This window comes from Oncorhynchus nerka, linkage group LG13, assembly GCF_034236695.1.
Source record: "Oncorhynchus nerka isolate Pitt River linkage group LG13, Oner_Uvic_2.0, whole genome shotgun sequence".
NCBI lineage: Eukaryota > Metazoa > Chordata > Actinopteri > Salmoniformes > Salmonidae > Oncorhynchus > Oncorhynchus nerka.
The window spans coordinates 655,490-672,754 of record NC_088408.1 but is presented as its reverse complement, the minus strand read 5'-3'; the positions used below and the strand labels follow the sequence as shown (position 1 = coordinate 672,754).

The window sequence follows — 17,265 nt, the reverse complement described above, 5'->3', positions numbered from 1 at the left end:
TACTAATTTGGTACTTTCATTCATACCATGGTACTAATTTGGTACTTTCTTTCATACCATGGTACTTTCATTCATACCATGGTACTAATTTGGTACTTTCATTCATACCATGGTACTAATTTGGTACTTTCATTCATACCATGGTACTAATTTGGTACTTTCATTCATACCATGGTACTAATTTGGTACTTTCATTCATACCATGGTACTCATTTGGTACTTTCATTCATACCATGGTACTCATTTGGTACTTTCATTCATACCATGGTACTAATTTGGTACTTTCATTCATACCATGGTACTAATTTGGTACTTTCATTCATACCATGGTACTAATTTGGTACTTTCTTTCATACCATGGTACTAATATGGTACTTTCATTCATACCATGGTACTAATTTGGTACTTTCTTTCATACCATGGTACTAATATGGTACTTTCATTCATACCATGGTACTAATTTGGTACTTTCATTCATACCATGGTACTAATTTGGTACTTTCTTTCATACCATGGTACTCATTTGGTACTTTCATTCATACCATGGTACTAATTTGGTACTTTCATTCATACCATGGTACTAATTTGGTACTTTCATTCATACCATGGTACTAATTTGGTACTTTCTCTCACACCATGGTACTAATTTGGTACTTTCATTCATACCATGGTACTCATTTGGTACTTTCTTTCATACCATGCTACTAATTTGGTACTTTCATTCATACCATGGTACTAATATGATAGTTTCACTTATACCATGGTATAGTCTGAATCATAGAAATGTACCATGGTATAGTCTGAATCATAGAAATGTACCATGGTATAGTCTGAATCATAGAAATGTACCATGGTTTAGCCTTGAAGCATGATGGTACTGCCATTGTGCATCATTTTCACCATGGTATATATATGTGGATCATGTGTAACCGATGTGAAATGGCTAGCTAGTTAGCGGTGGTGCGCGCTAATAGCGTTTCAATCGGTGACGTCACTCGCTCTGAGACGTTGAAGTAGTGGCTCCCCTTGCTCTGCAAGGGCCGCGGCTTTTGTGGAGTGATGGGTAATGATGCTTCGTGGGTGTCAGTTGTCTATGTGTGCAGAGGATCCCTGGTTCGAGCCCAGGTAGGGGCGAGGAGAGGGAAGGAAGCTATACTGTTACACATGGAAATAGAGTGGTTTTAACCTACATTCTACATTCTACCATGGTAATGCACGATTGTGATTAATGGTACCGTCTTTATTAATTGTGCGTTACCATGGTACTAAAGTACAATGGCAGAGCCAAGCCAACTGAAAACTGTACTGTGATGATAACGACCCTAGCTCCACACCCAGCCCTGTGGCCCCCTAGCTCCATACCCAGCCCTGTGGATCCTAGCTCCATACCCAGCCCTGTAGATCCTAGCTCCATACCCAGCCCTGTAGACCCCTAGCTCCATACCCAGCCCTGTAGATCCTAGCTCCATACCCAGCCCTGTAGATCCTAGCTCCATACCCAGCCCTGTGGATCCTAGCTCCACACCCAGCCCTGTGGACCCCTAGCTCCACACCCAGCCCTGTGGACCCCTAGCTCCACACCCAGCCCTGTGGACTCCTAGCTCCATACCCAGCCCTGTAGATCCTAGCTCCACACCCAGCCCTGTGGATCCTAGCTCCACACCCAGCCCTGTGGACCCCTAGCTCCACACCCAGCCCTGTGGATCCTAGCTCCACACCCAGCCCTGTGGACCCCTAGCTCCACACCCAGCCCTGTGGACCCCTAGCTCCACACCCAGCCCTGTAGATCCTAGCTCCACACCCAGCCCTGTAGACCCCTAGCTCCATACCCAGCCCTGTGGATCCTAGCTCCACACCCAGCCCTGTGGACCCCTAGCTCCACACCCAGCCCTGTGGACCCTAGCTCCACACCCAGCCCTGTGGATCCTAGCTCCATACCCAGCCATGTAGACCCCTAGCTCCATACCCAGCCCTGTGGACCCTAGCTCCATACCCAGCCCTGTGGACCCCTAGCTCCATACCCAGCCCTGTGGACCCTAGCTCCATACCCAGCCCTGTGGACCCCTGGCTCCATACCCAGCCCTGTAGATCCTAGCTCCATACCCAGCCCTGTAGATCCTAGCTCCATACCCAGCCCTGTGGACCCCTAGCTCCATACCCAGCCCTATAGACCCTAGCTCCATACCCAGCCCTGTGGACCCCTGGCTCCATACCCAGCCCTATAGACCCCTAGCTCCATACCCAGCCCTGTAGATCCTAGCTCCCCACCCAGCCCTGTGGACCCCTAGCTCCATACCCAGCCCTGTGGACCCTAGCTCCACACCCAGCCCTGTGGACCCTCCACACCCAGCCCTGTGGACCCTAGCTCCATACCCAGCCCTGTGGACCCCTAGCTCCATACCCAGCCCTGTAGACCCCTAGCTCCATACCCAGCCCTGTAGACCCCTAGCTCCATACCCAGCCCTGTAGACCCCTAGCTCCATACCCAGCTCCACAGCCCAGACCCCAGCTCCTGTAGACCCCTAGCTCCATACCCAGCCCTGTGGATCCTAGCTCCACACCCAGCCCTGTGGACCCCTAGCTCCACACCCAGCCCTGTGGACCCTAGCTCCACACCCAGCCCTGTGGACCCTAGCTAGCTCCACCCAGCCCTGTGGCCCTCCACACCCAGCCCTGTGGACCCTAGCTCCAGCCCACCCAGCCCAGTGGACCCTAGCTCCACACCCAGCCCTGTGGACCCTAGCTCCCCAGCCCTGTGGACCCTAGCTCCCAGCCATGTAGACCCCTAGCTCCATACCCAGCCCTGTGGACCCTAGCTCCATACCCAGCCCTGTGGACCCCTAGCTCCATACCCAGCCCTGTGGACCCTAGCTCCATACCCAGCCCTGTGGACCCCTGGCTCCATACCCAGCCCTGTAGATCCTAGATCCATACCCAGCCCTGTAGATCCTAGCTCCATACCCAGCCCTGTGGACCCCTAGCTCCATACCCAGCCCTGTGGACCCTAGCTCCATACCCAGCCCTGTGGACCCCTAGCTCCATACCCAGCCCTATAGACCCTAGCTCCATACCCAGCCCTGTGGACCCTAGCTCCACACCCAGCCCTGTGGACCCTAGCTCCATACCCAGCCCTGTGGACCCCTAGCTCCATACCCAGCCCTGTAGACCCCTAGCTCCATACCCAGCCCTGTAGACCCCTAGCTCCACACCCAGCCCTGTGGACCCTAGCTCCATACCCAGCCATGTAGACCCCTAGCTCCATACCCAGCCCTGTGGACCCTAGCTCCATACCCAGCCCTGTGGACCCCTAGCTCCATACCCAGCCCTGTGGACCCTAGCTCCATACCCAGCCCTGTGGACCCCTGGCTCCATACCCAGCCCAGATCCCCATACCCAGCCCTGTAGATCCTAGCTCCATACACAGCCCTGTGGACCCCTAGCTCCATACCCAGCCCTGTGGACCCTAGCTCCATACCCAGCCCTGTGGACCCCTAGCTCCATACCCAGCCCTATAGACCCTGCTCCATACCAGCCCTGTGGACCCTAGCTCCACACCCAGCCCTGTGGACCCTAGCTCCACACCCAGCCCTGTGGACCCTAGCTCCATACCCAGCCCTGTAGACCCTAGCTCCATACCCAGCCCAGCTCCATACCCAGCCCTGTGGACCCCTAGCTCCATACCCAGCCCTGTGGACCCTAGCTCCATACCCAGCCCTGTGGACCCCCCCTAGCTCCATACCCAGCCCTGTGGACCTAGCTCCATACCCAGCCCTGTGGACCCCTGGCTCCATACCCAGCCCTGTAGATCCTAGATCCATACCCAGCCCTGTGGACCCCTAGCTCCATACCCAGCCCTGTGGACCCCTAGCTCCATACCCAGCCCATGGACCCTAGCTCCAGCCCCTGTGGACCCCCTAGCTCCATACCCAGCCCAGCCCTAGCTCCATACCCAGCCCTGTGGACCCTAGCTCCATACCCAGCCCATACCCAGCCCTGTGGACCCAGCTCCATACCCAGCCCTGTGGACCCCTAGCTCCATACCCAGCCCTGTAGACCCTAGCTCCTAGCTGGACCCCATACCCAGCCCTGTGGACCCCTAGCCCTGGACCCTAGCCATACCCAGCCCTGTGGACCCCAGCTCCATACCCAGCCCTGTAGCTCCATACCCAGCCCCCCTAGCTCCATACCCTAGATCCTAGCTCCATACCCATGGACCCAGCCCTGTGGACCCCTAGAGCCCCCCTAGCTCCTACCCAGCCCTGTAGACCCATACCCAGCCCTGTGTGGACCCCTAGCTCCATACCCAGCCCTGTGGACCCCTAGCTCCATACCCAGACCCCCTCCATACCCAGCCCTGTAGAGAGCCCCCCTAGCTCCATACCCAGCCCTGTGGACCCCTAGCTCCATACCCAGCCCTGTAGACCCCTAGCTCCATACCCAGCCCTGTGGACCCCTAGCTCCATACCCAGCCCTGTGGACCCCTAGCTCCATACCCAGCCCTGTAGACCCTAGCTCCATACCCAGCCCTGTGGACCCTAGCTCCATACCCAGCCCTGTGGACCCCTAGCTCCATACCCCCTAGACCCTCCATACCCAGCCCTGTGGACCCCTAGCTCCATACCCAGCCCTGTGGACCCCTAGCTCCATACCCAGCCCTGGACCCCAGCTCCATACCCAGCCCTGTGGACCCTAGCTCCATAGCTCCATACCCAGCCCTGTGGACCCCTAGCTCCATACCCAGCCCTGTAGATCCTAGCTCCACACCCAGCCCTGTGGACCCCTAGCTCCATACCCAGCCCTGTGGACCCCTAGCTCCATACCCAGCCCTGTGGACCCCTAGCTCCATACCCAGCCCTGTAGATCCTAGCTCCACACCCAGCCCTGTGGACCCCTAGCTCCATACCCAGCCCTGTAGACCCCTAGCTCCATACCCAGCCCATTGCTATGTAAAGGTATCTCTGTGGTCGATGAAGCAGGTAATGGAATCAGTATTCATAATTCAGTCAGTCCATGGTGTCAGGTGACTGGGTTAGTTTCCACCGCTATGGAAACTACACACACACGCACACACACACATAGAGTGAGATACCTGATCTCTCCCCCCTTCTCTCTCTCCCCCTCCTTCTCTCTCTCCCCCTCCCTCTCTCTCGCTCCCCCTCCTTTTCGCTCTCTCCCCTCCCCTCTTTCTCTCTCTCCCCCTTCACCCCCTCCTCTCTCTCTCTCTCTCTCTCTCTAAATTCATTTCCATTTCAATTTAAGGGCTTTATTGGCATGGAAACACATGTTGCCAAAGCAAGTGAAAGTGATAATAAAAAAATAAAAAATAAAAAAATAAAAAATGAAGAGTAAATATTTATTTTAAGTCAGTTAAGAACAAATTATTTTTTACAATGACGGCCTACCCCGGCTAAGCCTGGGCGATGCTGGGCCAATTATGCACCTCCCTATGGGACTCCCAATCACAGCCGGTTGTGATACAGCCTGGAATCAACCCAGGGTCTGTAATGACGCTTATAGCACTGAGATGCAGTGCCTTAGACCTCTGCGCCGCTCGGGAGAATAGAGACATTTCAAATGTCATAGTATGTCTTTATACAGTGTTGTAATGATGTGCAAATAGTTAAAGTACAAAAGGGAAAATAAATAAACATAAATATGGGTTGTATTTACAATGGTGTTTGTTTTTCACTGGTTGACCTTTTCTTGTGGCAACAGGTCACAAATCTTGCTGCTGTGATGGCACACTGGAATTTCACCCAGTAGATATGGGAGTTTATCAAAATTGTATTTGTTTTTGAATTCTTTGTGGGTCTGCGTAATCTGAGGGAAATATGTGTCTCTAATATGGTCATACATTGGGCAGGAGGTTAGGAAGTGCAGCTCAGTTTCCACCTCATTTTGTGGGCAGTGAGCACATAGCCTGTCTTCTCTTGAGAGCCAGGTCTGCCTCCGGCGGCCTTTCTCAATAGCAAGGCTATGCTCACTGAGTCTGTACATAGTCAAAGCTTTCCTTGAGTTTGGGTCAGTCACAGTGGTCAGGTATTCTGCCACCATGTACTCTCTGTTTAGGGCCAAATAGCTTTATAGTTTAGTTTTTGGTAAATTCTTTCCAATGTGTCAAGTAATTACCTTTTTGTTTTCTCATGATTTGGTTGGGTCTAATTGTGCTGCTGTCCTGGGGCTCTGTGGGTGTGTTTGTGTTTGTGAACAGAGCCCCAGGACCAGCTTGCTTAGGGGACTCTTCTCCAGGTTCATCTCTCTGTAGGTGATGGCTTTGTTATGGAAGGTTTGGGAATCGCTTCCTTTTAGGTGGTTGTAGAATTGAATGTCTCTCTTCTGGATTTTGATAATTAGCGGGTATCGGCCTAATTCTGCTCTGCATTATTTGGTGTTTTACGTGGTACACAGAAAATATTTTGGCAGAATTCTATATGCAGAGACTCAATTTGGTGTTTGTCCCATTTTGTGAAGTCTTGGTTGGTGAGCGGACCCCAGACCTCACAACCATGAAGGGCAATGGGTTCTGTAACGGATTCAAGTATTTTTAGCCAGATCCTAATTGGTATGTTGAATTTTATGTTCCTTTTGATGACAAAGAAGGCCCTTCTTGCCTTGTCTCTCAGATTGTTCACAGCTTTGTGGAAGTTACCTATGGCCCTGATGTTTATGCCAAGGTATGTATAGTTTTTTGTGTGCTCTGGGGCATCGGTGTCTAGATGGAATTTGTATTTGTGGTCCTGGCGACTGGACCTTTTTTGGAACACCATTATTTTGGTCTTACTGAGATTTACTATCAGTGCCCAGGTCTGACAGAATCTGTGCAGAAGATCTAGGTGCTTCTGTAGGCCCTCATTGGTTCGGGACAGAAGCACCAGATCATCAGCAAACAGTAGACATTTGACTTCAGATTCTAGTAGGGTGAGGCCGGGTGCTGCAGACTGTTCTAGTTTCCTCGCCATTTCTTTGATATATATGTTGAAGAAGGTGGGGCTTAAGCTGCATCCCTGTCTCACCCCACGGCCCTGTGGAAAGAAATGTGTGTATTGTTTGCCAATTTTAACCGCACACTGGTTGTTTGTGTACATGGATTTTATAATGTCATACGTTTCCCCCAACAACACTTTCCATCAATTTATATAGCAGACCCTCGAGGCAAATTGCCCTTGTTTTAGTTTGTTTGGTTGTCAATTAGGGTGTGCTGGGTGAATACGTGGCCTGTCGTACGGTAATTTGGTAAAAAAGCCTATTTGACATTTGCTCAGTACATTGTTTTCACTGAGGAAATGTATGAGTCCGCTGCTAATGGTAATGCTCTCTCTCTCTAGGCGGGTAGTGATGGAGAGAGTATCGGGAACTGTCCGTTCTCCCAGCGTCTCTTCATGATCCTGTGGCTGAAGGGAGTGGTCTTCAATGTAACCACCGTCGACCTCAAGAGGTACGCCAGGGGTTAGGAGTTAAAGAGGTATGCCAGGGTTTAGGGGTTAAGGGACAGGGGCTAAAGAGGTACGCCAAGAGTTAGGGGTTAAGGGACAGGGGTTAAAGAGGTATGCCAGGGGTTAGGGGTTAAGGGACAGGGGCTAAAGAGGTACGCCAGGGGTTAGGGGCTAAAGAGGTATGCCAGGGGTTAGGGGTTAAGGGACAGGGGCTAAAGAGGTATGCCAGGGGTTAGGGGCTAAAGAGGTACGCCAGGGGTTAGGGGCTAAAGAGGTATGCCAGGGGTTAGGGGCTAAAGAGGTATGCCAGGGGTTAGGGGCTAAAGAGGTATGCCAGGGGTTAGGGGTTAAGGGACAGGGGCTAAAGAGGTATGCCAGGGGTTAGGGGTTAAGGGACAGGGGCTAAAGAGGTATGCCAGGGGTTAGGGGTTAGGGGTTAAGGGACAGGGGCTAAAGAGGTATGCCAGGGGTTAGGGGTTAAGGGACAGGGGCTAAAGAGGTATGCCAGGGGATAGGGGTTAAGGGACAGGGACTAAAGAGGTACGCCAGGGGTTAGGGGTTAAGGGACAGGGGCTAAAGAGGTACGCCAGGGGTTAGGGGTTAAGGGACAGGGGCTAAAGAGGTACGCCAGGGGTTAGGGGACAGGGGCTAAAGAGGTACACCAGGGGTTAGGGGTTAAGGGACAGGGGCTAAAGTGGTACGGCAGGGGTTAGGGGTTAAGGGACAGGGGTTAAAGAGGAACGCCAGGGGTTAGGGGTTAAGGGACAGGGGCTAAAGAGGTACGCCAGGGGTTAGGGGTTAAGGGACAGGGGCTAAAGAGGTATGCCAGGGGTTAGGGGTTAAGGGACAGGGGCTAAAGAGGTACGCCAGGGGTTAGGGGCTAAAGAGGTACGCCAGGGGTTAGGGGCTAAAGAGGTATGCCAGGGGTTAGGGGTTAGGGATTAAGGACACACCACTGAGGAAAGGGACAGAGGACAAACCCTGTCTCTCTCTGCTTTAATAGGAAGTAACCCTGTCTCTCTGTTCTAATGGGAAGTAACCCTGTCTCTCTGCTTTAATAGGAAGTAACCCTGGCTCTCTCTGCTTTAATAGGAAGTAACCCTGTCTCTCTGCTTTAATAGGAAGTAACCCTGTCTCTCTCTGCTTTAATAGGAAGTAACCCTGTCTCTCTGCTTTAATGGGAAGTAACCCTGCCTCTCTGCTTTAATGGGAAGTAACCCTGTCTCTCTCTGCTTTAATAGGAAGTAACCCTATCTCTCTGCTTTAATAGGAAGTAACCCTGTCTCTCTCTGCTTTAATAGGAAGTAACCCTATCTCTCTGCTTTAATAGGAAGTAACCCTGTCTCTCTGCTTTAATGGGAAGTAACCCTGTCTCTCTGCTTTAATGTGAGGTAACCCTGTCTCTCTGCTTTAATAGGAAGTAACCCTGTCTCTCTCTGCTTTAATAGGAAGTAACCCTGTCTCTCTCTGCTTTAATAGGAAGTAACCATGTCTCTCTCTGCTTTAATAGGAAGTAACCCTGTCTCGCTCTGCTTTAATTGGAAGTAACCCTGTCGCTCTGCTTTAATAGGAAGTAACCCTGTCTCTCTCTGCTTTAATAGGAAGTAACTCTGTCTCGCTCTGCTTTAATGGGAAGTAACCCTGTCTCTCTCTGTTTTAATAGGAAGTAACCCTGTCTCTCTCTGCTTTAATGGGAAGTAACCCTGTCTCTCTGCTTTAATGGGAAGTAACCCTGCCTCTCTGCTTTAATGGGAAGTAACCCTGTCTCTCTGCTTTAATGGGAGGTAACCCTGTCTCTCTGCTTTAATAGGAAGTAACCCTGTCTCTCTCTGCTTTAATAGGAAGTAACCATGTCTCTCTCTGCTTTAATAGGAAGTAACCCTGTCTCGCTCTGTTTAATTGGAAGTAACCCTGTCGCTCTGCTTTAATAGGAAGTAACCCTGTCTCTCTCTGCTTTAATAGGAAGTAACTCTGTCTCGCTCTGCTTTAATGGGAAGTAACCCTGTCTCTCTCTGTTTTAATAGGAAGTAACCCTGTCTCTCTCTGCTTTAATGGGAAGTAACCCTGTCTCTCTCTGCTTTAATGGGAAGTAACCCTTCTCTCTGCTTTAATAGGAAGTAACCCTGTCTCTCTCTGCTTTAATATGAAGTAACCCTTCTCTCTGCTTTAATAGGAAGTAACCCTGTCTCTCTCTGCTTTAATAGGAAGTAACCCTGTCTCTCTCTGCTTTAATGGGAAGTAACCCTGTCTCTCTGCTTTAATAGAAAGTAACCCTGTCTCTCTGCTTTAATAGGAAGTAACCCTGTCTCTCTGCTTTAATAGGAAGTAACCCTGTCTCTCTGCTTTAATAGGAAGTAACCCTGTCTCTCTCTGCTTTAATAGGAAGAAACCCTGAACCTCTCTGCTCCAATTAGAAGTAACTCTATCTATCTGTTGTCCAATAGGAAGCCAGCTGACCTTCATAACCTAGCCCCAGGGACCCATCCTCCCTTCTTGACATTTAATGGAGAGGTGAAGACAGACATCAACAAGATAGAAGAGTTCCTGGAGGATGTACTGGCTCCACCCAAGTAAGAATACAGTAACACGCTGTATGAATACAACACCACAACGTCACACATCTTCCTAGGAGTACGTCCTCTCTCCAGCTAACACTGTCAACTTGTACACAGGCAGCTCTCCAACCATAATGTGTATCACACAGAAATTCTCTGTACCGTTCGGCTTCATATGCCATCAAAGCAGTGTCAGTGCAAGTCTTGATCCAGCTCGCTCGATTATATCCACTGAATACAGCTCAATAGATGATACTGTGACCCAGATGTTTTCCACTGTCTCTGTGTCTGACTGTGTCTGGTTGTGTCTTAGTATCTCTGTATTCCTGTATGACTGTATCTCTATTCCTGTATCTGACTGTATCACTGTATCTGACTGTATCTCTGTGTCTTCCTCTTGCAGGTACCCTAAGTTGGCAGCCAAGCAGAGAGAGTCCAACACAGCTGGAAACAACATCTTTGCCAAGTTCTCAGCGTACATCAAGAACACCAAGCCTGAAGCTAATGGAGGTAGGCCACATAGTCTAACCCTTGACCCCTACCCTTAACCCTAACACTTAGAACATCAAGCCTGAAGCTAATGGAGGTAGGCCACATAGTCTAACCCTTGACCCCTACCCTTAACCCTAACACTTAGAACACCAAGCTAATGGAGGTAGGACACATAGTCTAACCCTTGACCCCTACCCTTAACCCTAACACTTAGAACACCAAGCCTGAAGCTAATGGAGGTAGGACACATAGTCTAACCATTGACCCCTACCCTTAACCCTAACACTTACAACACCAAGCTAATGGAGGTAGGACACATAGTCTAACCCTTGACCCGTACCCTTAACCCTAACACTTAGAACACCAAGCTAATGGAGGTAGGACACATAGTCTAACCCTTGACCCCTACCCTTAACCCTAACACTTAGAACACCAAGCCTGAAGCTAATGGAGGTAGGACACATAGTCTAACCCTTGACCCCTACCCTTAACCCTTAACCCTAACACTTAGAACACCAAGCTAATGGAGGTAGGACACATAGTCTAACCCTTGACCCCTACCCTTAACCCTAACACTTAGAACACCAAGCCTGAAGCTAGTGGAGGTAGGACACATAGTCTAACCCTTGACCCCTACCCTTAACCCTTAACCATAACACTTAGAACACCAAGCTAATGGAGGTAGGACACATAGTATAACCCTTGACCCTTAACCCTTTAGTGAGGAAGTCTAAAACTGTCTGGCTAGCTAGCTAACAAACACACAGTACAGATAAATTCTTAAAATTCATTATTTTACACTATCTTATCACAGCACTGGCAAACCATGGTTGACCGCCTCCCTGACCAACATGGCTGACCTTTATCCCATCATAAGAAGGTTCATGTCCATTCTAGTGTTCTGATTCCTATGGCCTAACCTCGATCCCTCTGCAAACCTCTGTCACTATATCATTGAACTTTGTGGAAGGGCCGTAGGTTGCTATACGTTATTATTGTGTCTCATACTTACATTTAGCAGGTTTAGTCTCATTCTTCCATTGCAAATCTACCATTCCAGTGTTTTACTTGCTATATTGTATTTACTTTGCCACCATGGCCTTTTTTTGCCTTTACCTCCCTTATCTCACCTCATTTGCTCACATCGTATATAGACTTGTTTATACTATATTATTGACTGTATGTTTGTTTTACTCCATGTGTAACTCTGTGTCGTTGTATGTGTCGAACTGCTTTGCTTTATCTTGGCCAGGTCGCAATTGTAAATGAGAACTTGTTCTCAACTTGCCTACCTGGTTAAATAAAGGTGAAATAAACTTTTTAAACTTTTTAAACTAGTGTGAATATCAGAAGCAATATCAGACATGTCCAACTGTTAGCTGCCACTAAATTGTAGCAGAATCAATCCTGCTGCACAGAAGGAACCTGGCTTTGGCCTGCTGTGGCTGTGTACTGTCCTGTACTGCCACCTGGTGGATATGATGGAAATGACTGTCCTGTACTGCCACCTGGTGGATATGATGGAAATGACTGTCCTGTACTGCCACCTGGTGGATATGATGGAGATGACTGTCCTGTACTGCCACCTGGTGGATATGATGGAGATGACTGTCCTGTACTGCCACCTGGTGGATATGATGGAGATGACTGTCCTGTACTGCCACCTGGTGGATATGATGGAGATGACTGTCCTGTACTGCTACCTGGTGGATATGATGGAGATGACTGTCCTGTACTGCCACCCTGTCCTGTACTGCCACCTGGTGGATATGATGGAGATGACTGTCCTGTCCTGTACTGCCACCTGGTGGATATGATGGAGATGACTGTCCTGTCCTGTACTGCCACCTGGTGGATATGATGGAGATGACTGTCCTGTCCTGTACTGCCACCTGGTGGATATGATGGAGATGACTGTCCTGTCCTGTACTGCCACCTGGTGGATATGATGGAGATGACCTGTCCTGTACTGCCACCTGGTGGATATGATGGAGATGACTGTCCTGTACTGCCACCTGGTGGATATGATGGAGATGACTGTCCTGTACTGCCACCTGGTGGATATGATGGAGATGACTGTCCTGTACTGCTACCTGGTGGATATGATGGAGATGACTGTCCTGTCCTGTACTGCCACCTGGTGGATATGATGGAGATGACTGTCCTGTCCTGTACTGCCACCTGGTGGATATGATGGAGATGACTGTCCTGTCCTGTACTGCCACCTGGTGGATATGATGGAGATGACTGTCCTGTCCTGTACTGCCACCTGGTGGATATGATGGAGATGACTGTCCTGTCCTGTACTGCCACCTGGTGGATATGATGGAGATGACCGTACTGTCCTGTACTGCCACCTGGTGGATATGATGGAGATGACTGTCCTGTACTGCCACCTGGTGGATATGATGGAGATGACTGTCCTGTACTGCCACCTGGTGGATATGATGGAGATGACTGTCCTGTACTGCCACCTGGTGGATATGATGGAGATGACTGTCCTGTACTGCCACCAGGTGGATATGATGGAGATGACTGTCCTGTCCTGTACTGCCACCTGGTGGATATGATGGAGATGACTGTCCTGTACTGCCACCTGGTGGATATGATGGAGATGACTGTACTGTCCTGTACTGCTACCTGGTGGATATGATGGAGATGACTGTCCTGTACTGCCACCTGGTGGATATGATGGAGATGACCGTACTGTCCTGTCCTGCCACCTGGTGGATATGATGGAGATGACTGTACTGTCCTGTACTGCCACCTGGTGGATATGATGGAGATGACTGTCCTGTCCTGTACTGCCACCTGGTGGATATGATGGAGATGACTGTACTGTCCTGTACTGCCACCTGGTGGATATGATGGAGATGACTGTCCTGTACTGCCACCTGGTGGATATGATGGAGATGACTGTCCTGTCCTGTACTGCCACCTGGTGGATATGATGGAGATGACTGTCCTGTCCTGTACTGCCACCTGGTGGATATGATGGAGATGACTGTCCTGTCCTGTACTGCCACCTGGTGGATATGATGGAGATGACTGTCCTGTACTGCCACCTGGTGGATATGATGGAGATGACTGTCCTGTACTGTACTGCCACTTGGTGGATATGATGGAGATGACCGTCCTGTACTGCCACCTGGTGGATATGATGGAGATGACTGTCCTGTACTGCTACCTGGTGGATATGATGGAGATGACTGTCCTGTACTGCCACCTGGTGGATATGATGGAGATGACTGTCCTGTCCTGTACTGCCACCTGGTGGATATGATGGAGATGACTGATGACTGTCCTGTCCTGTACTGCCACCTGATATGATGGATATGATGGAGATGACTGTCCTGTCCTGTACTGCCACCTGGTGGATATGATGGAGATGACTGTCCTGTCCTGTACTGCCACCTGGTGGATATGATGGAGATGACTGTCCTGTCCTGTACTGCCACCTGGTGGATATGATGGAGATGACTGTCCTGTACTGTACTGCCACCTGGTGGATATGATGGAGATGACTGTACTGTCCTGTACTGCCACCTGGTTGATATGATGGAGATGACTGTCCTGTACTGCCACCTGGTGGATATGATGGAGATGACTGTCCTGTACTGCCACCTGGTGGATATGATGGAGATGACTGTCCTGTACTGCTACCTGGTGGATATGATGGAGATGACTGTACTGTCCTGTACTGCCACCTGGTGGATATGATGGAGATGACTGTCCTGTACTGCCACCTGGTGGATATGATGGAGATGACTGTCCTGTACTGCTACCTGGTGGATATGATGGAGATGACTGTCCTGTACTGCCACCTGGTGGATATGATGGAGATGACTGTCCTGTACTGCTACCTGGTGGATATGATGGAGATGTGCTCCCTTTTCCTGATTTCTCTTTATATGACAAATGGACTAAAATCTCTCTCTCTCTCCCCCTCCCTTCTAGTCCTGGAGAAGGGTCTGCTGAAGGCACTGAAGAAGTTAGATGACTACCTGGCTGGTCCCCTCCCGGAGGAGATCGATGCAGACAGCATGGAGGAGGAGAGGGGGTCCACCAGACGCTTCCTGGATGGAGATGACCTCACCCTGGCTGACTGCAACCTACTGCCCAAACTACACATTGTCAAGGTACACACACACACACACACACACACACACACACACACACACACACACACACACACACACACACAACACACACACACACACACACACAGGCAGACACACACACACACACACACACACACACACAGGCAGACACACACACACACACACACAGGCAGACACACACACACACACACACACAGGCAGACACACACACACACACACACACGCAGACACACACACACACACACAGGCAGACACACACACACACACACACACACACACACACACACACACACACACACACACACACACACACACAGGCAGGCAGACAGACAGACAGACACACACACACAGGCTCACAGACGTTCTATTACCTGAGTGTGAGGTGTGTTCTCTCTGTGTTTTGTTACCAGGTGGTTGCTAAGAAGTATCGTAACTATGAGATTCCGTCTGAGCTGGGTGGGGTGTGGCGCTATCTGAAGAATGCCTACACACGAGACGAGTTCACCAACACCTGCGCTGCCGACAACGAGATAGAGATGGCTTACCTGGATGTGGCCAAGAGACTGGAGAAGTGACCTTTAACCCCTAACCTCTAACCTACAACAATGATTTTTAACCCCTTGACACCTAATCCCTGACCTCTAACCCCCAATCTCTAACCCCTGTCCTCTAACCTACAAGCCTGATTTTTAACCCCGTGAAACCTAACCCCTGACCTCTAACCCCTGAACTCTAATCCCTGACATCTAACCCCTGAACTCTAACCCCTGACCTCTAACCCCCGACCTCTAACCCCCGACCTCTAACCCTTGATCTCTAACCCCTGACCTCTAATCCCTGACCTCTAACCCCTGTCCTCTAACCCCCGACCTCTAACCCCTGATCTCTAACCCCTGACCTCTAATCCCTGACCTCTAACCCCTGTCCTCTAACCCCTGAGCTCTAACCCCTGTCCTCTAACCTACAAGCGTGACTTTTAACCCCGTGACTCCTAATCCCAACCCATATCAGCAGTTATCATGAAGCAAGTCCACAGTGACCAGCTGGTTGTATTTATTCATAATTTCCCTACTACTACTACTACTGATTATAATAATATATTGATTGATGTATTGATCTGTAATCGATAATACACTGCGTTGAAAGGTCCATTACAATCACGAGCTTCACTTGGTTGATTTTCATATCGTTTTGCTGTAGTCTCTCTATTTGAGACAGATCTTATGTTGAGAAGTTGATTTGATAATTTGTTAACAAATTTGAATGTATTTTAAAAACTTTTGAACAAACAAGGAGAAATGGCGTTGTGTATTAAGAGGACATTACTATGGGTGTATTCCAGGGCGCTATAGTGCACTAGACCAGCACCATAGGGAACAGGGTGACTATAGGGAACAGGGTGACTATAGGGAACAGGGTTACTATAGGGAACAGGGTGACTATAGGGAACAGGGTTACTATAGGGAACAGGGTGACTATAGGGAACAGGGTGACTATAGGGAACAGGGTTACTATAGGGAACAGGGTGACTATAGGGAACAGGGTTACTATAGGGAACAGGGTGACTATAGGGAACAGGGTGACTATAGGGAACAGGGTTACTATAGGGAACAGGGTTACTATAGGGAACAGGGTGACTATAGGGAACAGGGTGACTATAGGGAACAGGGTTACTATAGGGAACAGGGTGACTATAGGGAACAGGGTTACTATAGGGAACAGGGTGACTATAGGGAAGCACTTTATACTGTGTGTGGCCTCTGATAGAAGCCTGGAACAAAGCTCTCTTCTGGTTGATTCTCCTGAACAAACCTGTTGCTACATTGTTGCTATAGTTTAACTTTGATTGTGCATCGGAACCAGTTCTAGAATGGATCTCATCCAGTTCTAGAATGGATCTCATCCTGAACCATGTGCCTATTTGGAAATGTCCAAATTCCAAGCCAATTAAAAATGGATTGATTTAACATGATAATAACATTCTTTATTCAATGAAATCCTAAACGTTTGTCTACCAGGTGTTTAGAATATTTAAACTTTAGCTATCAGTTGTTAAAACGTGTCTGTCGTGTTGGTTTAATATGGAGTTAAAAGAGATTACTTTACATTCAGAGAATATTTATTTAGAGTCCATTCAGGCCTGGGCGATGACAATGTACCAGATCCACCCTAGAGTGGTTAGAGTCTGGCAGGCGTCTGTAATGTAGTCAGCCTGAAACGCAGACACAATTTCCACGCAGCGAGTTCAGATTCTAAAACTTTATTGTCCATTCAGGGTAAAACAGTCATCAGTCTCTGTCTCATGGTCTTTGGCTGACTTCCTGTCTATAACCTGTGTACTTCCTGTTCTGACCCATAGTGTTCTGGTGTGGTTTGGATGGTCATGTGATCTGAAATAAGAACCATGTTTAGAGTGGACCGCTAGGAAATAAAATCATATTTTCACAGATACTCTGTTTTCTGCTTCTGTCTCTGTGTCTTTTATTTCTGAAACACAAAACAGCAGCTACTGGAGATCATCAATCACCCATTACACCGACTGACCTACAAGAGTCTCAGAGGGAATAGTGTGCAACCCCAAATGACACCCTATTCCCTTTATAGTGCAATACCTTTGACCAAAGGCCTATAAGCCGTGGTCTAAAGTAGTGCACTATATATGGA

At 49.2% G+C, this 17,265-nt stretch overlaps 1 protein-coding gene across 2 annotated transcripts in view; it reads left to right on the top strand.

The window, feature by feature from the left end:
* LOC115116597 (chloride intracellular channel protein 5-like) overlaps positions 1-17,052 on the top strand; it is a 73,368-nt gene extending 56,316 nt beyond the window's left edge. For both annotated transcript variants that reach the window (XM_065026110.1, XM_065026111.1), the window contains exons 2-6: positions 7,326-7,435; positions 9,878-10,003; positions 10,392-10,498; positions 14,438-14,619; positions 15,012-17,052. In XM_065026110.1, the coding sequence (XP_064882182.1) occupies positions 7,326-7,435; positions 9,878-10,003; positions 10,392-10,498; positions 14,438-14,619; positions 15,012-15,176 (690 nt within the window). In that variant the 3' untranslated portion in view covers positions 15,177-17,052. The remainder of the gene's footprint in view (positions 1-7,325; positions 7,436-9,877; positions 10,004-10,391; positions 10,499-14,437; positions 14,620-15,011) is intronic.
* The last annotated feature ends 213 nt before the right edge of the window (positions 17,053-17,265 follow it).